Consider the following 26,679-nt stretch of genomic DNA (forward strand, 5'->3'; position numbering starts at 1 on the left):
ATCTCCGGCCCGAGGAGCCGAGTCCCACCACTCCAGAGAGCCGTAAAAGTCGAGGAACTCGGCGCGGGTGTACGCAATGCCGTGGGGGCACGTTGGGTCCACGCGGCGCTCTGGGTCATCTGGCTCAGCCATGAACGCGGGGGGTTCCGCGCGTTCGTTATCTCTCGCGCGCGCCTTTTCGCGCGAAAACCGATGGCTGTGAAGACGATTTTAACCTTGGTAGGTGGACAAAAGTCTGCGTTTTTCGGCCTCCCCTCCCTAACATTAGCCGGCCAAAATGTATTCTGACCGGTTAATATTAGGGGGGGGGGGGGGGGCGGTCGGGTGTCAGACCTAGCGCTAGGCGTGCGAGGCTGACGTATTTTGGACAATGTGTCTCGCGCCTTGCTTGCGGGGGGGGAGCGGAAAGGAGGAACCTCTTCCCAAGAGCACCACTCTTGGAGCGCCGCCACTACCACCCAGAGCGCTGCAAGCAGCGCCGGGCAATGACGGCTTACCGCCCACCCAGCCCCCCCTCGGCACACTCCGGCAGCCTATGTGTGACGGCTCGAACCCGCTAAGCCATCCCGCAAGCGGGATGGCCCGCCACTCGAACCCGCCAGCGGGCGTACGAACCGCGAGCGGCTCGCACTCGTGACAATGTGTTGTGAGGATGGGCGCATTTCCGGCAGGTCGGGCAGGCAATGTGTTGTGAGCAGAGCTTGGCAACCTTAGTGGCCGCAGGCCACACGCCCGTAGGGCGTGAACTAGTCGCGCGCGTAAGCGCGCGAAGAAAATTTTCAGAAATACGTACGTACTTACCCTGGGGAAGGCCTTGTTTTCACGTCCTTAGCGAGTGATGCAATCACGTTCTTGTTTTGCCCAAAACAAGACCGTACTCGCACGTTCTTATTGGCTGTGGCAAAGACACGCTCCGCCTCCTTCGCCGTCGCCAGCGGCGCTGCACCATGCACGCGTACTTTCCGCCCGCCGATGCAGCGGCGCCCGCGGCCGCCGGCGCGGGCGAGGCGGCAGACGGCTGCGGACAGCGGCACTACCCGCGGGCGCGCCGGCGCCGCCGCAGGCGGCTGCGTCCGGCCCCGAGGTGGCAATGCCGTCGTACCAGCCGTGGAAGCAGTCCCGGCCGGAGTGGAAAGGCTGCACTGCAGAGCAGTGGGCCGCCTCCCGCTGCAAGACCGACGACTACATCGCACCCACGATGCCCAAGGGTTCTGCGCCCGGCAAGATGTGGTCCTTTGGCGTCTGCCAAAAGGGGGCGGCTGTTGGTACGAAGCAGTGGCGCTGCCTTTGCCCGACGGCTGGACCACGCGGAACGGTGGTCCCGTGCGGCGAGCTCTTGACCTTCCCCGACAACGGCAACATTTGGAGCTCGTGCGCAAAACCCCCTGCCAGCCGACGGCCCCACACCCCCATTTCCAGATTGCCTGTTTGAGACGTCCCCCAACTCCTCTTACCTCGTGCGGTCTCGTAGGCACTTCAAGAAGAAGCACTTCAAGATATGGTCGGATGAGGTCTGAAGCGCTGCGGCGGCGGCGGCGGGTGGTTGTGTGTGGGTGGGTGTGTGGGGGGGGGGGGGGGGCCCTCTCCAGGTCGGCGTGGAAGGGTGGGGTGGGTGCCCCGTGGGTGCCCTGTTTGTGTACATCTTAACAAGGGCTCCGAGCGCTAAATATAACACCGCCAGTCGAAAAAACCCTGCTGACTGAAAAAACCGTGCAGCGGCTGCGGGCGCAACGGCAGCGGCAGTGGCAAAAGGTGGCGGCAGATTTCAACAAGCGCCTGGATGAAGCGAATGAGCGCCCGGACGCATCAATCGCAGGGGGGTTCGGGGCTCACAAGGAGCGCGTCGCGCTCGGCATGACGACCGACGGTGGGACCACGACCGACCACTGGGACACCGAAGGTATGACCGAGGAGGTCGCGGCCGAGAACGCGCCGCTGGTGAACGGCCAGGGATACGTTTGGGCCGAGGGCTACGGCGGCCGCCCCGGCTGGGTTCTCTGCGTAGATTAGGGCCAGGATAGGGCCAGGAGCCGCCGACATCCGGCGCGAGGACCGGCTCTTGCGCACAGAAGCGAGCGGAGCGAGCCGAAGAGAAAATTTGAGGCGTAAGGTCGTACTTGCATGTATGTACGTCCCTGTTTTGACAGTACGTACGTAGTGTCGAAGTACGTCCGTGGTTGAGCTGAGGCGCACGTACGCGAGGGGCGCTGGTGTGTCGTCAGCAAGGGCGTGTGGGCTGGGGGCATTTCCGCCCACGTTCTTGCAATACGTACTTGATTTCACGGTCGTGAAAGCAAGGTTGCCAAGCTCTGGTTGTGAGGCTCGAACCCGCAAGCCATCCGTGTGTACCATCCGTGTGTATGGACTCCTCCTCCGCCCTACGCCTCTCGCTCCTCGCGTCGTCCATCCTGAGATTCGCCGCGCCGTATCAGCTCCGGGCCGCGCCCGCCTGCGTGCCTGCTGCACGCGCCTCTCCCGCGCTCGGCTTCTTCGACGACCTCAAGAAGGGGTTTGAGGTGGCCGGCGCGAGCAACGCGCCGCCAGCGGAGGAGCCGGAGGGACAGGCGGGCGCTCCGCCGGCGGCTCCCGTGCCGACCTTTCTCGGGGCGCTCAAGAGCGGCCTCGCCGGCCTCGTCAAGGAGCAGACGGAAGAGGAGCGGCTCGCCGAGCGCATTCGGTCGGGCGAGGGCGTCGTGTGGTCGTGCGACTACTCGCGCGCGTGGCGCGCCGTCAAGGGCATGCCACAGGACGAGCTCTCCCTCGTGGAGAGCGTCGAGCTCGCCCGCGAGCTCTCGACCCCGATTCCGAACGAGGTTGAGGAGGTTTTGGCGGCGAGAGGCGGCGGCTCCCGCTCCTCGCGCGCCGGAGGCTCTCCTCCGCGTATGGCCCTGCGGTGGCGCGACGAGGAGGAGGCCGTCCCCGCCGCCTTCAGCCGCCGCGCTGCGCTCTTCCTCGCGGCTGGCTCGGCGGCAGGGGCGACGCGGCCGCCGCTCGCGGCGGCGGAAGACGCCGCACCCTCCGAGCGACGCGCGCTCCTCGAGGCGATTGCAGCTGGCGCCGCTCCCCCTCTCTCCCTCGGTGTGTGTGTACTCACCGCCGACGGCGAGGGTAGCCGAGATCACCCGACGGTAGGCGCCGACGACCGCGCCGTGCTGGCCACACTCGACGCGCTGCTGCCGCTCGACCCTGCCGGCACAACCACCTGCCCGCCCACCTCCCTAAACACCCTCGCTAACCCCCTGCTACACCCCAACACCCTCTTCGCAACCCCCTGTTGACCCTCTCCCCGACCACTCCCCCCTACCCAGCCCACCCCCCAAACATACCCCATCCCCTCGGTACGGCTCAAAACATACCAGGCGGGCGCGCCGCGCGCTCGGACGCGCTCGGCGGGACGTGGCGGCTGCTGTGGAGCTACAAGGCCGACAAGTTCTCGCCGCTGCTCGGGCTGCCGCGGCCGGTGCGCGGGGGTCGTGTGCACACTCCGAGTGCTTGCTGTCTTCTTGGACACACCAGTCGACTCTGGCGTGTGGCTGCAAAGCGGTTCCCCTGCACCTGCACCTGTACCTGTTCTTGTGCCCGTGTGCCTGTGTGCCTGTGCGTCCGTGGAGGGAGGAGTCGCTCGGCCTTGACACTCTTTCATGCCCACTCCACCCCTCGTCTGGACCCAAGTGCTGCGCCCTCGTCGTCGCCAAGCGCGCCACCACCTGCGCGGCTCCTTCCTCATCGCCCTCCCTGGCTCCGTCCTTGGCGCCGAGCTCTTCCCCCTCCGCGGCGCCGACATAGCCTACCCTCCATTCACAGGTGCGGCCTGCGTCGCTGCAGCTCTTGGGACCGGCGGCGACGGGCACGGTCGGCGAGGGACGCGTCGCGAACCTGCTGCTCTTCCCGTTTGGTGATCTCCCGTGACCACCCCCCATGACCTCCCCTGATCTCCCGTGATCTCCCATGATCTCCCGTGAGGCGTGCGGCTGCTGCTCTCCTCGGGAGTGCTGCCCGCCGCCGACGGCCCACCCTCGACCCTCGAGATCATGCCGCCCTTCCGGCTCGAGCTCGACGCGGCGGGCCGGCGGCGGCTGCTCGTCGAGGCGGGCTCGGACGCCGACTTTCGCGCGCTCAACGCGCGCGACGCGGAGGCGCAGGCCGCGCCGCGCAACCGCTACGCACAGAGCTATCTGGAGACGAGCGGGCGGGCGGGCGACTTGCGAGTGTCCACCGTCGTCTCGGGCGACCCCGTCATCGTCGGTTCCGTCTTTGTCCACGAGCGCGTGATCTGAGAGACACCGCGAGGACGCTCGAACGTCAGTACGTACGTGACACAGTAGACCTTAAGGGAGAATAAATAAATAAAAACGGACACCCCTCTCTACTGTGAGATGGGTAAAAAGGAACAGGTCCCCGCCCTTGCGATCTTTGTGCAGGGTTCTTTGTGGGTGTGGTCGGCGACTACAGACTAGGATGACTAGAGGTCCAGCCCTGGGTGGCGCAGGTTGTGACATTTGGCGATTCCGCGACTTACTGGGCCCCTGAGCCGCTACCCGTGTGCGATTTTTTGTGGCCCGGACATGATACTGATAGTAAACGGGTCAGAACCGGCCAAACACAGGCTACAGCCCCACACACGCGCCCGCCATAGCTCCTGGAGAGCATGCGCGAGTGACGCGCTGCAAGCCGCGAGAGTGGCATCAGAGGCAGGAACGACGTGCTCTTGCTGCACCTCGCAGCTGCACCGAGTGTGCTCGCAGTGTATGCCACGGCCACCGCCTGCGGCATTGCTCTCGTGCAGCTAGGCGACGCAGGTCCATCAGCAGGGCTCATCCAATGCGAGCGCACATTGTGCGTAGCCGCGGGCAGGTGGCAGTGCACGGCCGCACACCGGCTGTGGCGGCTCGTATGCCCCCGGCAGTGCTGCTAGTCATCAACTTGCGTATTAGGGCCGCAGCAGACTGCTGCTGTGGCAGCAGCAGCAGCCTGCTGCTGCCTGATTCAGTCAAGCCAGCGGTGCAGCGAGGCGTGCAGAATTCGCGCGGTTTTGTCCCTCCTGAGGCTGAGCGCATTCGAGCCCATCGACCGGAGTTGGATGGTACCCCGCGTCTCACTGAGACGCGGGGTACTGGCCATGGCCGGACTACGGAGCGTGAGGTGGCGAGCGAGCGACAAAACAACGAGAAAAACACGGATCTGACGATGTCATCATCCGTGAAAAGCTGGAGGGCAATGTCGACGGCGGCCTCCTGCATCATCGTCTCGTCGTCGCCAGTGGCTGGGTCTTCTGGCTCCGACCGGACGGCTCCACCGCCCAGCATCTGAGACATGAACGCGAGGTCAAATTCTGGCACGTACGGCGGCAGCGAGAGGTTATTAGTCCCGCTATGGATATGTAAGAGCCACTAATGCAATTGTCGGCCACCTTATGCACATCCATGCCCACGGTTCGTAGGACGTCGCTGAGACGTCGTGTATTTTGGTGCCGTGTCAAGCCGGGTGGAGGCTCAGTGATGCGTCACGCATACGCCTCGCTTTACGCGTGCAGACAGAAAGCACGATCGGTGATTTCAAATGTGCTGCGTATTATGCGCACGTCTTCTGTCCCGATCGTTACCACCGACCTTCTGGCCGCTACGCACCACGCACCACGCATCTGTTTTATGTAAGCTTTGCCAGAGAGGCTCTCTCGGGCCGCTACGCACGGTGTATTACGCACAGGTCTTACGCAGTGGGATCGTAAATCGGGGCTGGGTGAGCCTATGACCGACGCATTACGCACATGCTCTACGCTCTCGACCGTGAACGGCGGCGGAGAGGGGGTTACGCCTCATGTATTACGCATACGTCTGACGCATCGGTCGCCATGGGTTTCGGGGGGAGCTTACGTCCCATGTATTACGCACACGCACGACGGATTTGACTGAGAAGTGGCGGCCAGCAAGGGTTACGCCTCACGTATTACGCATACGTCTGACGCATCGGTCGCCATGGGTTTCGGGGGGAGCTTACGTCCCATGTATTACGCACACGCACGACGGATTTGACTGAGAAGTGGCGGCCAGCAAGGGTTACGCCTCACGTATTACGCATACGTCTGACGCATCCGCCCCACCTAACCCCTAAGCTATGTCTACGCACCAGGTTACGCACCCGAAACCAGAGCATAAGGCGATGCGTATTCATTTTGTGGGTTACTTAAGAGATAAGTGGTAGTCGCGATTTCTTGTTGGTTTCAAAAATCTCTCTAAAGGCGTTGAACGAGGGTGGTGGCGTCCCCGTCGGGTCAGGGCTGGACCGCAGGCTGGCTGGAGGCGGCGGGAGTGCGGCGGAGACCAACCCACCCACCCGACCGACCGATCTCTGGCGTTACCAGGCGGTAACGGCCCCGAAGAGAGAGAGATTTGATGGACCGGATTTCGCCGCACTTGGCTGGCTCCAACGTGGACACGCCCATAGCTGGGGACACTACTAGGTAGGATCAGGTCACGCATGGCAGCAGAAGTTTTATCTCTGGGCCCCGAAAGGCATCTCTAGCACAGCGTCGTTACGCGCACATGCGGCGTTCCGGTGCCTACAAAAAATATCCATCCCTTGGAGCAAAACACAGGGTTTGCGGCGGTCACTGTCCTACCAGCGGGCACAGTGCTCAGTGCGCCGCGGACACCCGGGAGACCGCGGACGGGACGGCGGGCGGGTGATCGCGCCGCCGCGCCATTATTTTGTGCCAGGGACAAATCCTGTTGCGCGCTGTCGCTTCCCGACTCGACAGAGCACGCCTTGCTCTGCGACCATGCACAAGCGCTCGCTCGCGACTGCCGTGCTGTGCGGTGGCCTTCGCGTGGCCGCCGCCCACTCCGCCACAAACTGCACCGCCGCCCACTCCGCGCTCGTCGCCTTCGGCGAGGCGGTCATGACCTTCAAGCCCCGTCCGGCCACGCCGGTTCACGTGGCGCTGCCGCTCGCCGCGCCGGCCGCCGAGGTGGTGCAGGCGGTCGGAGGAGCGGAGCTGAACGTCGCCGTCGCGCTCTCTCGCGTCTCCGCGGCCCCGATAGCGTCATACGTCTCTGTGCTTCCGCACGGGCCGCTTGGGGACGCCGTCAGATCGGCCGCAGAGGCCTCTGGCGTGGCGACGGAAAACGTCGTGGTCGACGGGTCGCCGCACTCCGTCCTCGGGACGCTTCACGTCGTCGACGACGGCTCTGGCCCGCGGCCGCACTACCAGCGCCACCACTCGGCCTTTGCTACCGTAGCAAGCGGTGACACCTTCGACTGGCCGTCTCTCCTCTCGCCTGCAAAGTGGCTTCACGTGACAGGCATTACGCCGCTGCTCGGGCCCGGTCCGGCGGCGGCGTGGTCGACCGCGTTGGAGGCGGCGGCGGCGACAGACGGCTGCGACGTCAGCCTCGACTTTAATCACCGCCCCGCGCTCGGCTCGCGAAGCGCGCCGCTCCGAGGTGTGAAGGGGCGCCACCCACAGCGCACCCGTGAGCAGGCTCGCTCGAGGAGCTGTGGGCGCTCGTGCAGCCACACGTCGCCGCGCGGGCCGTCACTCTGCTGATGCTCTCGGAGGACTCGCTGCGCAGGCTGCGAGATGCGCCGAGATGCGCTGAGATGCGACGCGATGCGCCGAGAGATGACGAGATCCGTCGCCCCGACATTCGTGGACTCCTTGCTTCTGCAGGCTCGCGGAGCGGGAGGGCGTCTGGCCTGGGGCCTGTCGCTCACTCTCTCTCTCTGGGGTCTCTCCTCGCCCGACACGGCTCTCCGCACGCGCGGACGCGCGTGAAACTGAAAGCCGCGCGCGCAAGCCAAGCCAATTATTTGCTTATACTCTCTACAGTAGAACAATGCATATGGGACAACAGAGTACGGTGTAGTGTGGTGGAGCCTGGTGGAGATTGTACATGGTTGCGACATTGTGCCCGACATACGTAATGCGACGCTCCTCATGCGGCGATGTCATTCATCGTGCGCCGCGGGCCGCGCTCTTGGCCTCTTGCACATGGTTGCGGCCAAGAGGTTTTAATGTTAATTAAAGTAAAACGGGGGACAACATAGCACGCACCCCTTGACCGAATCAGGGTGCGCGGCGACCGAATCAGCGACGAGCGTTTCCTGACCATGGTGAGCGTTTCCTGACCGCGCACAGGAATACTCGAGTACACGGGGTTTTTTCGAGCGGGGGTGGGCCGTAAGCCGTTGGGATGGCGGCCCGCGAGGCGGCCCACGCGGCAATCGCGCCAATGTTGACAGTGCTCCAGTCCTTGGGCGAGAGCGCCGCCTCCGACTTCAAGGCCAAGCCGCAGGCGATCGCGAGAGCGATTCTCGAGCAGCACGGCCCCTCCACCGAGCTTGGCGAGCGGGCATCGGCTTACCTGTCGGCGCACCAAAGGCGTCCTCGGCGGCTTCAGTGGGCTATCTCCCAGGCGAGGGCCCGGATGCAGGAAGTCGCGACGCCGACGCGCTCTGCGGCAGGGGCGACTGGCCCACATAGATGTGACCCGCCCGCTCGAGTGCGGCGTCCGGATGCTAGTGCTTGAGAAGACACCACAAACGCGGCACGGCCCGTTTTGGATATCTGCGGAGGTTCTGTCTTAGCACACACAGTGAGTCATTCGGAGTCATTCGATGGCCAGAGTGCGATTGTGTGTGCGCGCGGGAGTTGGTTTTTGTCGGGAGGGAGGGGCAGGCTGCTCACCCACGTGCACCGGGCCAGTGCTTGCACTTTGAATGCCGTGGGGCTCCTGCCCGTGTCCGGGCGTGGAGATGCGAGGGTCGCCCCCCCTTGCCCCACCACTTTGTGTGTGTGGAGAAATCTACCTTAGCCACTTGCACTTCGCGGCCGCAGCGCTGTTGTCGCCCAAAACGCCGCGATGTACCTTTTCGGGCAAACCATCGAGCTGTATGTCGATTTCGACTTAACGGCGGCATGGAGGCATCGATGCCTCCATGCCGCCGTCAAGTTGGAGCCAGTCTGCGGCGACCACAGCGCTCAGAAAGGTACATTGCGAGCTTTTCAGAGTCAAGCTTTTGGGCGAAATCCCAGACTGGTGGATTTTGGGGCGCTAAGCCGGCCGTCCACGATTTCTTTGCCCAAAGAAGGGACGCGGGACTTCTTCCGAGCTTGGCGAGAGGCCGAACTCTACCGCTGGGCTCAATATTGCGCCCATGAGCTAGCTACCTCGCTGGGGCCCACACGGTGAAGGCACACACCGGCGCTCAGGGCGATGACACAACCAGAATTCCTTCAGGCACTCCGCCGCTCGTGCCCCCCTCTTGTCGTCACCTACCGCGGCTCTAAACGTTAGAGGGCCCACAGCGTCCTAATCTAAAATCTGAGGATTAAGGATTCAGGCATCGCTTTAGTGAGGCCAAAGTGAGTTTATGGATGGGTGAGAACGATGCGCGACACGAGGAGGCACGCGGACCGACTCGTCGGCGACTCTGCTGCACGCCGTGTCAGAATTTTTCTCAGCGTGAGCGAGACGTGGAAGAGTGCCACCGTCGGGTAGGACGGGTCGGCCCGGAGCATCGGAGTAGCCGTCGTGGTCGCGGCGAGCAGCGCCGGCCACTCCGACGCCACGTCGGCAACGTGGGAGCATGTCCACCGCCGCACTTACCTTACCTTACCTTACCCTCGACCTTCCCTCTCAAGTGCGGCGCCACAACACACTCGCGTACGCTTGCTCATTTCTCTCTCTTGAAGGCTGTCACCGATGAGATAGCTCCGTACTCTCCACCACGTCCACCCCACGCGAAGCTGCTCGCTGCTCCCCCCGGAGGGGCCTCAAAGCGCCTGCACGCCCGCCTCGCCCTGCTGCGGCCTGCTGCCACCGCCGCCCGCCGACGCCGCGCCCGTGGCGACGGCGCGAGCGGGCGCAGACTGCATCGCCGCTGTCTGCTCGAGGCCAATCTCATCCATCACCTGCGCGAGGGCACGGGCGCGCGCTCTCTCTCGCGCGCGCAGAGGATACGGACGGTGCGAAGCAGACCTGTGCGAGAATGTCGTCGTCCTCGTCGCCCCACTCGTCGTCCAGCGCCTCCATCGCGTCGTCGACCATCTCCTCCTTCATGCCCATCATCGCGCTCTGCTTCTCCAGCTCCTGCATCGTCGCGGCGACGGCGGCAGGGTTTACCTGCGCGTTCACCTTGCCCATGATGCTCGCCGCAGACGCCATCGAGCCCGCCACCGCAGCCTGCGAGCCCATCGAGCGCACCTGGCTAGCGGTCGCGCTCATCTGCCCGCTCATCTTGAGGAGCCGCGCCTGCTGCTCTCGATTCCTGACAAGCTGCTTGGCGAGCACCTTTGCGTTCTGCTGCCCGCCCGGCCGCCTGGCCGCCTCCTTGATCATCGCCGTCAGCTTGGTCTCCTCGCGCCGCATCTGGTTCAGCTCGCGATCGACGGAGCGGCCCTCCTTTTTGATGGCGTTGGACGCCTCCTTGGCCTGCTGCTTTTGCCGCTCCGCCGACGGCTTGCCCGCGAACATTGTGCCAGGCTGGGGTTCGGACTTTTTGGTGTGGTATGGTAACCGCTACCCACCTCGAGACCATACCCCCCTGCTGAAAGACCCACGGGGATGGGCGGTCAGGAGCATAGCCCCCCGCCCTTTGGGCCGTGACGCTACCATACCATACCCCGCAAAAAGTTGGAACCCGGGCAGCGCCCGAAAAAGAATTTGGAAATTCTGACCCGGGAGCACCCGCTTATTAGTAACAACGAACACCGCATGCTCGAGCCCCCGGCGAGGGCTTGTGCTGTGAATAGCAGGCGTGGTCTCTACTCGCCAGGGGCGGCGGTGCGCCCAGAGCGCCCGAAAAAGATTTTTTCTAGCCAGACCGGGACCATCCCGCATCCGTTTGTATCATTAACAACGAACACAGAGGTGCCTAGATCTATGGGCGAGGCGTTGCTTGGTTCTTCTGTCTTTTCGGGGAGCATTCCGGTGCGGATCGACCAATAAATAAATAAAACGGAGCATGTGGACGGACGGAAAAACACCCCCCTTTTATGCCTGACCCTGGGCATGCCTCTCTGGGGGTGAGCTGGGTCGGCCACCTCCGGGTCTGCAACTCGCACGGTGGGGCCGCATCCGGGCGAGCATCCGAGGCCCGCGGTTGTCCTTTCGCCGGGCGCGACCGCCATGGAGATCCGCTGCACACAGATCAGTGGTTTTGTCGACTTTTGCTCGCTCTCTGTGCACTCACCGCCATCGCCGTCGGGGAGAGGGGGGACGACACTGCCTCGGCAGCGTGCACCTCGATCCTGTACCGTGTTTGTTATGACCCCCCCCGATGACCACACCAGTGAGGGAGGGCGAGACGATCGAGGGGTCCCGTACCATGCGGAATCGACCCTATCCAGTGCTCAAGTGCTCAATAAAACGGGCACGCCAAACGAGGGGTGGGAGAAGGACAGGGTCCCCACCTGCACGAGCAGGATCTTGTAAGGACGATCAGGGACACAAGGCGCGAGACACACACACGAAGAATTGGTCTTTAAAAATCTCTCTCTCTCTCTCACACGACACAGGGGAACGGGAGCGGGGAGCGCATCGCGACACGGAGGGGGGCTGGGCAGGGTTCACCCACACGACAGGGTCCCAGGAATTCCCCTCTCGTATAGGACAGGTTGCACCCGGCGGCACGGGGGCAGGCGCGGGCCTCCTACTGGATCGACGGGGATGCTGTTGAATCGCATTCCTCACTTCTCGGAAGGCTACTCGAGTACACCCATGGAGTCTCTCCGCCCTCTTCTCCTCCTCTTGCCGTGCGCACAAGGCTTCGCGACTGCGCCGTCGCCGTCGCGGCACCCACTCTTCGATATGCACGTCGTCCCCGCCGCCTCCGTTTCTGGTTGCCTCACGCTCCTCAACGGGTTGCGCCGGACCGCGGTGCTCGACAACTCTGCCGACCTCTCTGACTATGTCGCGAGCACATGGCAGTGGAATGGCGACACGCATGATCTCACGACGCTCGAACAGCCAACTATGTGGCTCGTTCAGTATCCCGAGGGCGACGACGCTGCGCTTGGACGCATGACGCTCTCCGAGTTCATGAATTCCACGTCCACGCTGGCCCACCCGCTCTTCCCGCCCAGCAACAACACGCAAGTGGTCGACGGCTCACCGCCGTACCTTGACGGCTCAGTCGGACAGCTCTGGTCCGAGGCGCAGCGCGTGGCGAGCGAGGAAATTGAGGGCCATACGTGGATGACGTGGACATACGTCTGTAAGCAGGGCGCTGAGGGGTCACCTGTCGTGGTGCGCGTCGAGTTCATGAACATGGTGCTCGATGGGCAGGGTGCGACGGAGGGGCATCGGCTTGCGGGAGTCTGTGGGATCGAAGAGCTGGGCGAGGTGGAGGCGAGCTCGCAGGTGCTGGAGGTGGACCAGGACCAGTTCGCGTTTGGCGCTGGCGCGTGTGAGTGAGAGAGGTGGTCAGGCCGTGCCCGTCACTGCTCTCATAAACGCACAACCCCGGGCCCCGAAATTGCACAGTGGCAGTCAGACATGCAACACAGGGTTCCAGGGAAGGCAAGCAAGTCACTGCTCACACAAAACGCCGAATCGTTTCTTCTATCTCAGCTAAAATTCTTTTCGCTAGGGGGTAGACAGCGCGCCAAAATCCACCACTGTGGGATCTCGCGCAATCGCTTGACTCTGAAAAGCTCGCCGATCCCTGCGGTGAGCGCTATGGTCGCCGCAGACTGGCTCCGACTTGACGGGCGCATGGAGACGTGATGCCTCGTCCATGCGCGCCGTCGAGTCATAATAAATCGACATGCGAGGCGATGTTTGGCGCCCGCCAGAGGGATAGGCGGCCCGGGCGTTTTGGGCGACAACAGCGCTGCGACCGCGAAGTGGCAGTGGACATGCTCCCATGTTGCCGACGCGGCGCCGGAGTGGCCGGCGCTGCTCGCCGCGACCACGACGGCTCGCCGCCGCCACCGCCGCCGCCGCCGCCGCCGCCGCCACCGCCGCCGCCGCCGCAATCGGCGCAAGGGGAGCCGCGTCCCCTGTCCCTGTCTGTGGGGCGTGTTCAGCCGAGCGGGGTGCGTTTTTCCGAAACAGGCGGCAGTGCGTATGGGGGTGTAAAGGAGCCACCCGGAAGCCGCTCGCTTCTACGACCGAGAGGCGAATTCCGGCCACCGCCGTCGACCCCGCCCTCGCCGCCCGAGCCTACCACCCATTGCCCCACCACCTCGTGTGAGTGTGAGTGAGTATTCTTTATACGAAACCACGACGACACACACCAGTCGACTCGCATCGGTTGCCTCCATGAACGGCGGAGCTATTCTCGCGTCCACACCACACCTGGCTCCAACGTGGACACGCCCATAGCTGGGGACACTACTAGGTCACGCATGGCATCAGAAGTTTTATCTCTGGGCCCCGAAAGGCATCTCTAGTAGCGTCGTTACGCATGCGCCCTCCCCTCCTGGGCGCATACGCCTCACGTCTCGACAGAGCATAAGCCCTTGGCGTGTGACGAGACGAGTTCTTCGCCATCGCAGCGAGCAGCAACCCACTCGCCGCAGCAGCCGGAGGCAGCACTGTCTGCGCCGCGGTCCCGCACCCGTCGACGACGCTCCCCCCGCGGAAGACCGCGCGCGTAGCGACGCCTTGTCGATCGAGATGAGCGCGCTTGAAGCCCGCCCACCTACTGCCCCTGAGAGTTGGTTACTGAGTGGGATCAGCTCCCCCCCTTGGGTTCGAAGCCGCCACACCTCACACCCAACATCACAGGCGGGATCAGAGAGAGACTCCGCACCGGACACCGCCCGGGCACAGACCCCCTACCCGTCGGACAATGCCTGGACCCCTCACAGAGCGGCCCACACACAGATCACGCATCGGCAGATTTCACGCCTGGTTCAGGGAGGCGTAGACAGCACACACTGGTCACAGTTGCATAGCCCTGCCGGGGGGGACGAGTTCGCAAGGCTAATATGAAAAGCATACAAAGTGGTGACAACCACTGAGTTCTCAGTGGACGAACGAGCGTCGACCGAACAGAATAGCGTCCCCACGACACCTCGGTGCCTCCCACCGGTGTGAAGCCATCCGGATCAGCACAGCTCGCCCTCCGGAGTCCGGACGCGCAGCTCCCCACGACAGCCCACAGTCCTCCGTCTCCTGATCGAACCCCCTCCCCCCCAGTCCTCGTACTCGACCACGCCTTCGTGTTCGTTAGATGTAGTTCCACCTCACCCTCCGCACACACACACCACCACCTCGTGTGTGTGAGTATTCTTGATACGAAACCACGACGACACACACCAGTCGACTCGCATCGGTTGCCTCCATGAACGGCGGAGCTATTCTCGCGTCCACACCACACCTGGCTCCAACGTGGACACGCCCATAGCTGGGGACACTACTAGGTCACGCATGGCATCAGAAGTTTTATCTCTGGGCCCCGAACGAAAGGCATCTCTAGCAGCGTCGTTACGCATGCCCCCTCCCCTCCTGGGCGCATGCGCCTCACATCTCGACAGAGCATAAGCCCTTGGCGTGTGACGAGACGAGTTCTTCGCCATCGCAGCGAGCAGCAACCCACTCGCCGCAGCAGCCAGGCATCAGATACCCGGGTACCCGCGCGAAGACTTGAACGAAGACATGAACATCGGGCAGGCTCCGCAGCCTCTCCGGCCCTGTGCCGTGCTCCCCGGCCACCGGCGGCTGCACGTCTCGCGAGGTGGGGCGGCTCCCACCACCGACGGCGACGGCTGCTGGAACGCCGTTCGGTCGCACTTCTCCGCCTCCGAGCTGGGTGTCGTGGTGACGTGGTCGCTCGGCTCTCGAGAGGCGCGCGACTCGCGAGGCGCGCGCTTCTCTTCGATGGATGAGATGCGGCAGCTCTACGGCGATCGCCACGACGTCGCGCTGCTGGTGGTGGCGCGTGGCGCCTCGTGCTCTCAGCTGACGCTGTCGCTGCTGCGCTGGCTGTCCGCCGGCCGCGGGGGCTGCATCGACGGACCCAACCTGGGAGCGCGTGAGGCGGCGACGGTCCTGCGCTTCGCGGTCGAGTTTTACAACCACCTTCCCGCGGCGGTCGTCTTCACGCAGGCGCCACGCCCGCACCCGCCGCCGGCGCGGCTCGCCTTCGCCGCCACGAGCCGCTCGCCCGCCCCACAGGACGATCCCGAGGTCAAGCTGATGCAGCGGCCGGGCAACCAGCGCCACCCGTCCGATGCGCCCGTCGGCTCCCGCGGCTGGCTCCGCCTGCTCGAGACGACCTTTGACAAGCGGCGCGAGGCCGCGGCGGCCGGCGCCGTCGACGTTGCAAACGAGAGCTCGCCGTGGGAGCTCGGCCCGTGTCCGTGCACCGTCGACGTCGAGCGCGGCTTTGCGATGCGGTCGTACGGTGCCCCCCCCCCCCCCCCTCCCCCCTTCCCTTCTCCCGCCTCCCTCCGCTGCTTGTGCTCAGCGAGGCGCCTGTCGCGCGGACGCAGGAGAGTACCGGCCCATGCACTGGTGGCTGCGCACCTTCCTCGCGCCGCCGTTTGGCGGCCCGGCCGCGGGCGGGCCGCCCAGGCCCTTCCCGCGCCGCATCGCGTGGCCGCGCCACGCCCAGTTCGCCGTGCCGCGCGCCGCCGTCCGGCTGCGCTCGCGCCGCTGGTGGTGCGGGCTTCTCGGCTGCGCTCGGCGCGGCTCTCCCGCCGGCGAGGCTTGCCTCACCCAGCCGGCGGATGCGTGCTCAGGCGCCTCAACGCCGAGCTCGCCTCGCTCCCCTCCCCCCTCAAGCACATGCTGCGGCGAGACGGCCCGGAGGACCGCTCCGAAAACGGGCACGCGCGGCGAGCAAAGTGGGCCAACTTTGGGCCATACGCCGTCGACCTCGGCCCGCGGCCGCCGCCGCAGCTGCGCGCGCCCGACAACCGAGTCGGCGCCACCGGCATGCTCCTCGCGGTGGCGTGTGAGCGGCTCCCCCACACGGCCATCACAGCCCGTCGGCCCTCCCTCAGGCATGTTCCTCGCAATGGCGTACGAGCGGCTGTGGTTTCGCGCGTTTGACCCGGCCCTGCGCGAGGCGGAGCCGCCCCACCCGCAGTGTTTCGCGGCGGCCGCGCTCGCCCGCTCGCCGGTCCGCTGCTCGGGCTATGCGTGCCCCGCCACCTCCCGCCGGGCGGGGCGGCTGCCGGAGCTGCTGGCGGAACGCGGCGGCTGTGCCGCCACCGACGCCGCGCGCCTCACCGCTGCGCCGGCCAACTGGATCTTTACTGACGCCGGCGTCGGCCGCTGCCTCGCTCGCGGCTGCAATGTGTCGACCTTTGACGTGGCGGCGATGGGAACAAGGCTCTACCACGAGTGGCGGCTGGCGGAGGCGGAGGCTGTGGAGGGCGAGGGGCCGCCGTCGCTGGGTAGGGTCGCGAGCGAGGAGGAGGACGCTGAGACGCTCGAGGCACGAGGGACGCAGCCGGCCGAGGTCGGGCGGAGTACGTCGGAAGTGTGTAGCGGGCAAAAACGTCTGTGTGAGTATATCCTTTGAATCGGTCCCGCACCGGGATGTGTGGCGCCTACACGTGTAGTAGGTATTAATAGCTTGTAGGGGAGGCCGGAGCGGGCGGAGGGGCGCGCAACCATCTTTATTACATACAGTAAAGGGTGAGTGTGGATGTGCTGGGTTGACGGAAATCAGGGGCGGGACCGGGCCAGGGCGTACGGGGGTCGACCCATCACTAGTCAGCAAGGGGATAGGGGGTAGGGCATCACAAGGCATCTGCAGACGAAAAATATGTATTACTACATACCATGTTGCACATCGACCAACGCGCGCGAAACACACAGCGGAACGAGATTGGATATCCCCCGCCGGCTTCGCTGATGACTCAGCGAGACGTTTCTCTTCTCAACGAATTTCTTTTCGCGCACAACACTGGGCACGGGACTGGCGCGCACTGGCACTAACACAGGTACACCACGGGAGCCGTACATGGAGCCTGTACATGTTACCGCGCGATTTCCATGGCGGGCAGCATCGGAATGCTTGCCCGCCCGGCGCCGCGCCCGCGAGAGGCTGCGGCGCCACCGAGCAGGCTGACGCCGCCGACGGAGGCTCTAGCTCCGTCGTCGGCGGCAGCTCGCTCTGCGGCTACTCCGCGGAGAGCAGCCGCGTGCAAAAGCGCTGAGCAACTGCCAGATGCAGCGCCTGCTGAGCTGCTGCCTCTGCTGCCGGCGCCGCTGTACTGCTGCGCGGCACCCGAGCCCGGCTGCTGCTGCTGCTGCCCGCAGCCGTTCTGCTCGCTGCCATGCTCGCTGCCTCAGCTCTGCGAGAGCTCGCTGCCTCAGCTCTGCGAGAGCTCGCTGCCTCAGCTCTGCGAGAGCTCGCTGCCTCAGCTCTGCGAGAGCTCGCTGCCTCAGCTCTGCGAGAGCTCGCTGCCTCTCCTCTGCGAGAGCTCGCTGCCTCTCCTCTGCGAGAGCTCGCTGCCTCTCCTCTGCGAGAGCTCGCTGCCTCTCCTCTGCGAGAGCTCGCTGCCTCTCCTCTGCGGCTCGCTGCCTCTCCTCTGCTCGCTGCCTCTCTGCTCGCTGCCTCTCTGCTCGCTGCCTCTCTGCTCGCTGCCGCCGCCCGCCTGCCGCCTCCTCGTCCACTCGGGCCTCACGGGCGAGGGCGACGCGCCAGGCTGGCTGGTGCAGGGCGGCGGCAGGGAGACCGAGGACTTTACGGCTCTCGCCCAGGCCGCCATGCGTCACAGGCGGGGCGGCACAAGGGGGGGGGGCACCAAGTGCTCGCGCACCGGGAGCGGCAAGGGCGGCGGCGGGGACGCTGGGCGCGGCGGGCGCGACGGCGGGCCAAAGGCGGGCTTCTTCAGCGCGCTCGCCGAGAGCGGCCTCGTGCTGCGAGAGATGCGTAAGGACGGGCACTGCCTCTTCCACTCCATCGTGCACATCCTCTCCGCGGCCGGCTGGGCGGACCGCGTGCGGGCACGGCTCAAGGTTGAGCTCGACGCCGCGTCGCTGCGCTCCGCGTCGTGCAGGCTGCTTCTCGCTACCGTGGAGGCGCTGCCCGCGTCGGGCGAGGAGGGCGTTGGCCGCATCCTCGAGCAGGAGGCGCAGGCGATCGGCCGCGGCGCCTGGGGCGGCGCGTTATCGCTCATGGTGCTCTGCGAGACGCTCGGCTGCAGGATCGGCGTCGTGGAGTACCGCGAGGGCAAGTACGGGCCCGCCCACGTCCAGAGCCAGCTGGACAAGGGCCAGGCCAAGTACGTCTACCCGATCGGCGTCCAATCCGGCGAGTACTTGGGCACGCTGCTCAACCGGACCTCCGCATCGGGCCGCGGCTACCACTTCGACGTGCTGGTCTGCCGCCGTCGCTCCGCCGGCTCTAACCGAGTATATCGGGCGTTGAGGGCGGCGGCGCAAAGCGGGTCTGGTGCGCCACGGCCACCACCCTTGCCACCGCCCTTGCCGCCGCCCTTGCCACCCTTTGCCGCCTTGCCTCCGCCGCGGGCGGCGGTGGGAGCGGCCTGCTGGGCTAGCATGTTGTCCGTGCTGTGGACGGGCACGTGGAACGTCAATTCATGTTCGAACGGCCTCCGGGATTCAAACAAAAAACAGCCGGGGCCCTCTCGCAACCCATCCGACCCCCCGGGACCCGTGGGCGTCGAAGAGGCGCTCTCGGGGGGCCGTTCTGAGTTCATGCTACCACGAAGCACACTGTGCTGCGTCAAAGCACCGGCCCCGAGTCCGTGTGCCGCGTCCCGTGCCCCCGAGTTCATTTAATAACCACGGGAGCCGCCTAAGCGACGTGTTAGTATTCGGCGGGCCAATGCCGCGAGGAAGACCTCCTTGCGAAGAGTCGGTCATGTCATGCGCCACAAAGCGACAGCCCGACCAGCCGCGCCAGCGCATGCCGACGCAGGATGAACGAGAGGGGTCGATGTGGAAGTCACAACGCTAGACGAGGCGGTGCGTGAAGAGACACGGCGTTCGCAATGGCAACAACTCGCACACGAACACCGCCGACTCTGCATAACCGGGTTTCGGCTTACTACGAGCAGAGGACAGATGGCAGAGGGGCGCATTGGGGCAACGCCGACACGCGTGATGATGCTGGAGACGCTGGCGGGCATCGTGCGGCGGCGGCACCACAACGCGAACCTTGCACACGACGCGACGCCGGACGCCCGAGTCGACTCCATCTTCAAGGACGCTAGGGCGGCACTTGTCCGCCAATTTTACTACACGGCGAAGAGAGCACAGCAAACCGAGAGGGAAATACGCCTTCGCATACCCGGATGGCAGCCCTCGCCCGGGGAAGGACCAGTAGCAGAGTGGGAAAGGGAGTGGCTCCCGTCCGGCTTCTTTTCTGACGACGGCCAAAGCGCGCTTCCGGAGAAGATTCAGCTTGCCCGCGACATCGCTGCAAATGATTGCACAAGCAACACGATGGCACTACTCAGCGTCGAGCCTTGCGATAGGGGCGGTGCTTGCCGTGTTAAAGTGCGGCTGATGGTGGAGGCGCCAGGAGTTATACTTCGACCCTGTCGACGGGACGGCACCACGCCCCCACAGCAGCAGCGACCACCCGACTGGACGGCGTACACTGATGGGTCGGAAGACGGAAGCAGGGCGGGATGGGCGTACGCGGTAGTCATGGGCGGGGCCTTCCGCTCCTGGCCGGTGGATTCCCACCGTCAGTTGGGTAGCGAGGATTGGTGTGACGCGATCCACGCAGCACGCAGGCGTGGTTTCTGGTTTTTATGGAGATTTTGGCGATCGCGCGCGCGACGTGGTGAGAGTGGAGGAGAGTGGGGTGTGTGTGAGAGAGAGTGGCGCCTCATGTGTGTGTGAGTGTGAGTGTGTGCGTATAAACGCTACCGTCTCGAGTACACTGCGGTCGCGCGCTCACCACGCCCCCGCACGAACCCATCCGCGCGCGCGCGCCCCAAATGTCCCTGCACACGTCGTGCTCCCGCTTGGTCTGCTGCTCTCTGCCGTGCTCGCGCGGCGGTCCCGCCGGGCCCCCGCGCCCTTGCCGCCCGGCCGCGGCTGGAGAGGCTCAGCAGAAGACGATGCCGCGCTCCTCGCACACTGCCACCAGCTCAGGCTGCTCCTTGTTGTCCACGACGAGCACCTGCACGCGAGGGAGGTTCGATGAGCATTGGGCGGGGCGTGTGGCGAGGGGGGCGTCTCGCGCCTTCAAGCTCGGGGCGGCCTCCTCCTTGAGGGCGGCGGCCAGCGCCTTCCAGCCCTCGTCGCCAATCTTGTTGCCCCAGAGCTCGAGCCTCTCGAGCCGCGGCGCTGCCCCCTCCGTGCCGAGGGCGGCGGCAAGCGCCTTGCAGCCCTCGTCACTAATCTTGTTGCCGGTGAGTTCGAGGTTCTCGAGCCGCGGCGCTGCCCCGCTCGCGAGGACCTCCGCCAGCTGCGCCGCCTCCGCGTCGCCCCAGCCGAGTTTCCAGTAGTACAGCCCGGTCGCCTTGCCAAACTGCTCCTGGAAGGCGGCCTCGTACAGCCGCTCCACCAGCGGCTTGTCGTCCTTGCCGTTGGTGAAGCTCTTCGTCTCCAGCTCCGCCGCGAAGGCAGACGGCACTGCAACCCTCGTCGCCAATCTTGTTGCCGATGAGAGCGAGCCTCTCGAGCCGCGGCGCTGCCCCGCTCGCGAGGACCTCCGCCACCTGCGCCGCCTCCGCGTCGCCCCAGCCGACATGGTGCTCGTGCACGCCCAAGTAGCCGGTGACGCTGCTGCTAGAGAGGTGCAGCCGCAATCCCTCCGCCTCTGTCGCCACCGTCGGAGGAGGATGAGCCGGAGGCTGGTACTCGCCGACCGCCCGCGCGTACGCCACCGCCGCCTCCACCGCCGTGTCGAAGCGGCCGAGTGCGACATTTCTTCCGCGCACACTGTGCTGCGCGTAGAAGCTGAGGCGGCCGGTTCGCGAGTCCTTGCGCACCCCCTTGTAGCCGCTTGGGTTGCTGCTCGACCAATGCAGACGCAAGCCCTCCGCGACCGCCACTGGCGCCTCTGCCTCATCCGCCGCCGCCGCCGCTCCCTCCTCCAGCGGCGCCGGCTCTTCTGCCCCTGCCGCCGCCGCCGCGGGCGCCATAAGGGGCGGGCTCTGCTCGCTCTCCACCGCGGAGGCCGCAGGCTCCGTAGCAGCCGCCGGCTCCGGCTCGTCGTCGCTGTCCAGCTCCATCGGACACGCTGCGCTGCTTCCCGGCAGCGCAGCCTCGCCACTGCCACCGCTGCCGCCGCCGCCTCCGCCACCGCCGGCCTCCTCGTCGCCGCCCTCGCCCTCGCTGCCGTCGCCGCCCCCACCGCCCGCGCCGCCGTCGCCGCCGTCGCCGCCGTCGCCGCCGTCGCCGCCCTCGCCGCCGTCGCCGCCCTCGCCGACCTTGCCGCTCACGCCGTCCCCGCCGCCCTCGCCGCCCACCGCCTCGGCAGTGGCAGTGCTTGCCGCCGCTTGAGTGTCCGCCTCTGCAGCCGCAACGCCGGCGGCGGGCGCAGGCGGCCCCTCGCTTGGCGCGGCGTCCGCGAGCTCGTTGAGGCGGAGCGAGCACTTCTGCTTCTCCTCGTTCCAGACCAGCACCAGGCAGGAGGCGCCCGCCTTCATCTGAGCCTTGACGATGCAGCTCCCGCAGTCGCACGGCATTTTGAGCCGCAGCGTGTGCGGCTCAGCTTTGGGCTCGAGGGTGAGGCGGAGCTTTCGGACGTGCGGGGCGTCTGCGCTCTCCCTGTCAAGCGCGCGGGCGAGCCGCCCGCTCTCCGCGAGGCTCTGCCAGGAGAGCGCCGCCGGCTGCGGCGCATCCGCGATGCGTGTGCCGGCCATCGAGTCGCGGTTTCTTTTCCGTCTTGGTGGACAAAAGCGAGGCTGTTCTTCACCTTTCTACCTACCTACCTACCTCGCTTTCTTCTCCTTTCCCGCCGGCCTGCAGCCGCGCCTCCACTCGCCCATCTATCACCGGGATGACCACGCTCGCCTTGGCGGAGGGCTTCTCGGACGCTGCGTACCGGCTGATCGAGATGGACGAGCGCCCCATCTCCGACCGACTGCCCCGGCTAGTTCACAGGTTTCGCGGGAGTGACCCCATGCGTCAAACCCGAGACCTAGCGCGGGTGGGTTGGAGGGGGCTCGCCCCGTTCCTCCCCATCGGGCCGCATGAGCGGCCACGCCTCGCAGATTCGTTTTTCGCGCCTGGGTCAGGCGCGCGGGGCATCCCCCGGGTCGCTCGACCAGCGATCCGAAGAGTGGCCGCTATGCGAGGGAAAGAGCGGGGAATTCGGGGTACGCCTCGTCCGGCCCCCTCCGAGGGGGGAAGGGAATTGCGGGGTCCCCACGGGTGCCTCTCTTCGCGGGCCCTCCCGAGGGGGGGAGGGGAGCAAGGGGGAGGGGGGATCGGGGCGGGGGGGAGGGGTCTCGGTTGCATGTGGCTAAGACTTGCCCTTTCGGGGAGGGGCCTCGGTGTGACGCCGGCCTCCCCCTCTTTGCACTTTGGCGCCGGGATGGTACCATACGTTTGCCCCGCAAAAAGTTGGAACCCTGCAAAGGCCGCCGAGCCACGAAGAAAAAATCATGGGACTACGGGCAGGATCCTATCGGCTCAGGAGTTCGGAGAGTCAGGCCAACATAGGATCCCGCCGAAATGCGTAACTCCGAGGAATCAGGAATCAGGAATCAGGAATCAGGAATCAGAATCCCGGTCAAAATGTTGGAATCAGGAATCAGGAATCAGGAATCAGGAATCAGGAATCAGAATCCCGGTCAAAATGTTGGAATCAGGAATCAGGAATCAGGAATCAGGAATCAGGAATCAGAATCCCGGTCAAAATGTTGGAATCAGGAATCAGGAATCAGGAATCTGGAATCAGGAATCAGAATCCCGGTCAAAATGTGGGCGATCCGACAAATCAGGAATCAGGAATCAGGAATCAAATGGAGCATCAAGAATAGGAAGAGAGACAGGAGAATCGGGAGGGGGGAGCAGAATCAGGAATTGGCTCTGGCTGCCCTAGAGAATCGGAAAGGAAGCGGAGGAAACGAGAATGGAGAATCAGGAAGCTGAAAGCGGGGCCAAGATGGGAGAGTCTGGGGAGAGAATCAGAATATCTGAGCAGAAGAGGAACCTGGGAAGGGGAATCTAGTGAGAGGTAGAATAGCAAGAATCCTTGTGTAGTAGAGCAGAATAGGAATGGCAGAATCCTTAGGCGCGGACAGACTTCTCCATTATACTCCCGTCTACAGCGCTCTACACTCTACATCCTCTACACACCCTCCTTCAGTGCGCGCCGTGCCTAGTGTTGGCCGCACTTGAGCACTTGAGCACTGGATAGGGTCGATTCCGCATGGTACGGGACCCCTCGATCGTCTCGCCCTCCCTCTCTGGTGTGTTCAGAGGGGGGGGTGAAGAAAACCGCGCGAATTGCAAGGGCGACTAGCGTCCTGTCACGCCCAGTGCTGCGGTCTTGTCATGGACGTACTTCGCCTGCTCGCCGCAGCCTGCGCAGGCGCCGTAGCCGACCACGCTACAAACACCATCTGCGGCACGCAGCCCGCTGTCTGCAACGGCACGTTCGCAGGGCGAGCGCTCGACCTTTCAAAGCTCGACCTGACAGGCACTCTACCGCCTGAGCTGGGAGGCCTCAAGGCCCTCACCGGTCTCATCCTAGCTTCCAACAACATCTCGGGCACCCTACCTCCGGAGCTGGCCAAGCTCACTCAGCTGCAGCAGTTCAACCTGTCTTTCAACAACCTCCTCTCGGGGACAGTGCCTCCGGGGCTAGCCAAGATGTCCCAGCTGCAGCGACTAGATCTGGCTCATACCTCCCTATCTGGATCCATACCGGGGAACATGGGTCAGCTCTCTCAGCTGCAGAGACTCAATATGGATGTCACCGCCATTTCGGGCACACTGCCGCCAACATTGGGCGATCTCTTGCAGCTGAAGGAGCTGACCATTACTGAGAACGGTCTATCAGGCACACTGCCGCCAACGTTCCGCAAGCTCTCGCAGCTCAAATATCTGGGCGTCGCTTGGGGCGGCCTGTCGGGCACACTGCCGCCATTTTCAGCGCAACTGAGAGCACTTGATGTGTCTCACAACCGCTTCTCCGGAACCTTGCCGCGGCGGCGGTGGCAGGGTTGCGCAATACGAGCGAGACTGAGCTGTATAGTGTATTATACGTATTGTATTGTATTGTTGTATTAATACGTATTGTATTATGGGTGGATTTTGCGTTACTGCTTCCCGCGAGGTAGTTACTACTTAGGCTTTCCCGTTTTCACAGCACACACACCGCGCCGACCACAACGACACCCACAACGACACCCATGGCAACCAACACGATGAGCGTGAAGGAGCAGGCCAAGGCAGCGACGCCCGTCGTCCCCATCGGCGAGGCGTGGGAGGTCCGCAAACTACACGGAGCCCGCCGTCGGCTGGAACGACGAGGACGACCACGTGGGCGTGACCAAGTTCGGCGTCGCCAACTACGAGGAGAGAGACTTTGTTGTTTGTATTGGTGGTTTCGTAACAAAACTCCCAGTATCTAGGTACGTAAGCCTCGTACCTTGGTATTTTAAAATGAACTCGGGGGCACGGAAAAGAAAGAAAGAAAACGGACAACGCAAGGGAGGGATGGGAGGCACGGGACGCCAACGGGGACCGGGGAGCAATTCCGCAGGCGGCCGCGGGCGGCAGTCCCGGGAGGCACGCCGGCGGAAGGGCTCGTCTTCGCGGGGCGGGGTGCGCACTGCGCGCCGCGAGGATGAGGAGCCTGAGCCAGGGGGGTTGGGAAGGGGGGGCGAGGCCAGAGGAGTATGACGGCCTCTTCGACGGCCCATAAGGGGCCGTTGTCTGCTGTGCCTTTTGTGGTGCTAGAAAGAAAGAAAGAAAACAGACAACCCAAGGGAGGGATGGGAGGACGGCACGCCGCCACCACACAGGGATTTTAAGGAGAGGTGTGTGGTGCGCTAGCCGTCGCCCACCCTAGGGAGTCCGCCTCTTCCTATCTCTCTTCGCAGTCTCTCTCCGATTCTCGCTGCAACCTTCATGCCACCTCGCGGTCTTCCCACTCTCGTCGTTCTCTCCCTTGTCATTTCCTCCTCTGTCGCGTCGTTCCCTTCTGCCTCGTCCTGTGACGCCGCCGCCTGCCGGTCCCTTGTTCTCGCGGCTTCTTTCGCCTTTCGGCGCAACTCCGTCCTCCTCGCGGCGTATCCTGGCCCCTCGAGTCTATCGAGCTCCCCTCGCGCAAGGACCACGTTTCTGACTCCCACTCCGATCATTTGCCTACAGATTTGTTTGTGGTGGTAGGTAGGTAGGTAGAAAGGTGAAGAACAGCCAGGCTCGGACTGGACACCAACGCGGTATGGGTGGACGCTAGACAGATGATGACGACACGCACATAGTCCGTGCCAGTATCTCCGCGAAATTCTTTTCCGCAGCACTCGTCTGGCGCTTGTCGGCACAGCGCCCCCTCCCACCAGCGCGGCTAGATGTTCCGCAACCAGTTCGACACGGTGCTTCGCAGCCACTCCCGCGCCGTCCCCGCCGCTGCGCCTCCACTCTCCCTCCGCGCCTCCCACAGCCGCCGCCCGCTCCCGTCCCCGCCGCCACCCGTCCGGGCCGCTGCTTCAGCGCCCTTGCATCCGTCGCCCTCACCCCGGCACTGGCGCACACGCCGGGCGTCGCCCCACACACCACCCTCCGCACGGTGGGGAGAGGCGCACACTGCGACAACCTCCCACCGCCGGCCGCCGCCGTCAGGACTGCATCACATGGTCGCCCGCCGGCCGGATTCACCAGATCGAGTACGCGATGGAGGCGGTTAACGTGGGCAGCGCGGCGATCGGCCTGCGCTCGGGCAAGTACGCCGTCGTCGCAACGCTCAAGCGCTCCGCCTCCGAGCTCTCCTCCTACCAAAAGAAGATTTTCAAGGCGCGGTTCGCGCCGCTCCCGCTCCGCACATCCAGCAGCGCGCTGTCTCCGCCGCCACCGCCGCCCGTCCCACGGCCGCCGCCGCCGCCGCCGACCCCACAACCGCCGCAGCTCGGCCTCTCCCGCCCTCTGTCCTTGCACAGCTTTCCCCCACCTCCCGCCCCTCTGCCCTCCCCTCTCCCGCCCCTCTGCCCTCCCCTCTCCCGCCCCTCCGCCCCACCTCCCACCCCTCCGCCCCACCTCCCGCCCCTCCGCCCCACCTCCCGCCCCTCTCGCCCCACCTCTCTCCCAGGTGGACGACAACATTGGCATCGCTATTGCGGGTCTGCGGCCCCTCCGCCTCCTCCCCCTCCCCCGCCTCCTCCCCCTTCCTCCCCCTCCTCGCCCTCCTCACCCGTCTCCCTCCCTCCTCCCGCGCCTCCCGCGCCTCCCGCGCCTCCCCCTCCTCCCCTTCCTCCCGCGCCGCCCGCGCCCCCTCCTCCCGCCCCGCCGCCCGCCATGTCGCCCCTGCCATGCCCCCCCCCCCCCCCCCGGAAAAACCCCTTTGAGAAAACCTCTTTTTCCCGCCCTGGGAGAAATGACCCCCCCGAAAAAAGCCCAAGGGACCCTGGGCCCGGGGGCACCAGGAAATTGCAAATCGTGGCCCAAGCCCCGGGGCGAGGCGGCCACCCCGGGAACCCGGGGCAAAAGGGGATACAGCCCCATGGTGAAGCCACGGCGCGCCTAATGGAGAGAGGGGGACACCTCCGGGGGGTGAGGAAGCTCTTCCCTGGGGGGAAGGAGGCCCCCCCCGCCCTTAGGGAATCCCGGAGGAGGAGGG

The 26,679-nt window shown here is 65.1% G+C and overlaps 8 protein-coding genes across 8 annotated transcripts in view; 6 read left to right on the forward strand and 2 right to left on the reverse strand.

Annotated features, from left to right (window-relative positions):
* Nucleotides 1-2,360: 2,360 nt before the first annotated feature.
* On the forward strand, nucleotides 2,361-4,277 carry EMIHUDRAFT_453266 (hypothetical protein; the record flags this gene model as incomplete). Its single annotated transcript, XM_005760037.1, has 4 exons — nucleotides 2,361-3,078; nucleotides 3,360-3,460; nucleotides 3,805-3,895; nucleotides 3,964-4,277. 4 exons carry the CDS (start codon nucleotides 2,361-2,363, stop codon nucleotides 4,275-4,277), a joined length of 1,224 nt encoding a protein of 407 aa, XP_005760094.1.
* A 616-nt stretch (nucleotides 4,278-4,893) lies between these two features.
* Nucleotides 4,894-5,310, forward strand: EMIHUDRAFT_218168 (hypothetical protein; the record flags this gene model as incomplete). The annotated part of the gene is made up of 1 exon (XM_005760038.1): nucleotides 4,894-5,310. The coding sequence occupies one exon, from the start codon at nucleotides 4,894-4,896 to the stop codon at nucleotides 5,308-5,310; it is 417 nt and encodes a 138-aa protein (XP_005760095.1).
* A 1,468-nt stretch (nucleotides 5,311-6,778) lies between these two features.
* EMIHUDRAFT_106404 (hypothetical protein) lies at nucleotides 6,779-7,774 on the forward strand (the record flags this gene model as incomplete). The annotated part of the gene is made up of 3 exons (XM_005760039.1): nucleotides 6,779-7,442; nucleotides 7,481-7,518; nucleotides 7,670-7,774. 3 exons carry the CDS (start codon nucleotides 6,779-6,781, stop codon nucleotides 7,772-7,774), a joined length of 807 nt encoding a protein of 268 aa, XP_005760096.1.
* Nucleotides 7,775-9,585: 1,811 nt separating this feature from the next.
* On the reverse strand, nucleotides 9,586-10,491 carry VPS2B (vacuolar protein sorting protein 2B). The gene is made up of 2 exons (XM_005760040.1): nucleotides 9,981-10,491; nucleotides 9,586-9,913 (listed from the first exon to the last, which is right to left on the reverse strand). Exons 1-2 carry the CDS (start codon nucleotides 10,473-10,475, stop codon nucleotides 9,776-9,778), a joined length of 633 nt encoding a protein of 210 aa, XP_005760097.1. The 5' UTR covers nucleotides 10,476-10,491; the 3' UTR covers nucleotides 9,586-9,775.
* Nucleotides 10,492-14,604: 4,113 nt separating this feature from the next.
* EMIHUDRAFT_438483 (hypothetical protein) lies at nucleotides 14,605-16,556 on the forward strand (the record flags this gene model as incomplete). Its single annotated transcript, XM_005760041.1, has 5 exons — nucleotides 14,605-15,056; nucleotides 15,126-15,354; nucleotides 15,443-15,611; nucleotides 15,692-15,906; nucleotides 15,956-16,556. Coding segments are annotated over 5 exons (1,589 nt in total), but the record flags the coding sequence as incomplete, so codon positions are not given.
* Nucleotides 16,557-19,989: 3,433 nt separating this feature from the next.
* Nucleotides 19,990-21,754, reverse strand: EMIHUDRAFT_106408 (hypothetical protein; the record flags this gene model as incomplete). The annotated part of the gene is made up of 2 exons (XM_005760042.1): nucleotides 19,990-20,324; nucleotides 20,527-21,754. The coding sequence occupies 2 exons, from the start codon at nucleotides 21,752-21,754 to the stop codon at nucleotides 19,990-19,992; spliced, it is 1,563 nt and encodes a 520-aa protein (XP_005760099.1).
* A 1,750-nt stretch (nucleotides 21,755-23,504) lies between these two features.
* EMIHUDRAFT_55544 (hypothetical protein) lies at nucleotides 23,505-24,023 on the forward strand (the record flags this gene model as incomplete). The annotated part of the gene is made up of 1 exon (XM_005760043.1): nucleotides 23,505-24,023. A coding segment is annotated over one exon (519 nt), but the record flags the coding sequence as incomplete, so codon positions are not given.
* A 1,394-nt stretch (nucleotides 24,024-25,417) lies between these two features.
* The window catches only part of EMIHUDRAFT_218177 (hypothetical protein), a gene marked incomplete at both ends in the record, with an annotated part of 1,501 nt that continues 239 nt past the window's right edge, over nucleotides 25,418-26,679 (forward strand). Inside the window, 2 exons of the mRNA XM_005760044.1 lie at nucleotides 25,418-25,441; nucleotides 25,689-25,864. Of these exons, the coding sequence (XP_005760101.1) occupies nucleotides 25,418-25,441; nucleotides 25,689-25,864 (200 nt within the window). The remainder of the gene's footprint in view (nucleotides 25,442-25,688; nucleotides 25,865-26,679) is intronic.

Source organism: Emiliania huxleyi, assembly GCF_000372725.1.
Source record: "Emiliania huxleyi CCMP1516 unplaced genomic scaffold EMIHUscaffold_78, whole genome shotgun sequence".
Taxonomy (NCBI): Eukaryota; Haptophyta; order Isochrysidales; family Noelaerhabdaceae; genus Emiliania; species Emiliania huxleyi.

Excerpts from the sequence above, each read along its gene's own strand:
- VPS2B (XM_005760040.1), bottom strand. The coding sequence starts at position 10,475 with ATGTTCGCGGGCAAGCCGTCGGCGGAGCGGCAAAAGCAGCAGGCCAAG. Across the intron at positions 9,914-9,980 it reads ACGACGACATTCTCGCACAG|GTGATGGATGAGATTGGCCT; the intron begins GTCTGCTTCGCA and ends GCCCTCGCGCAG.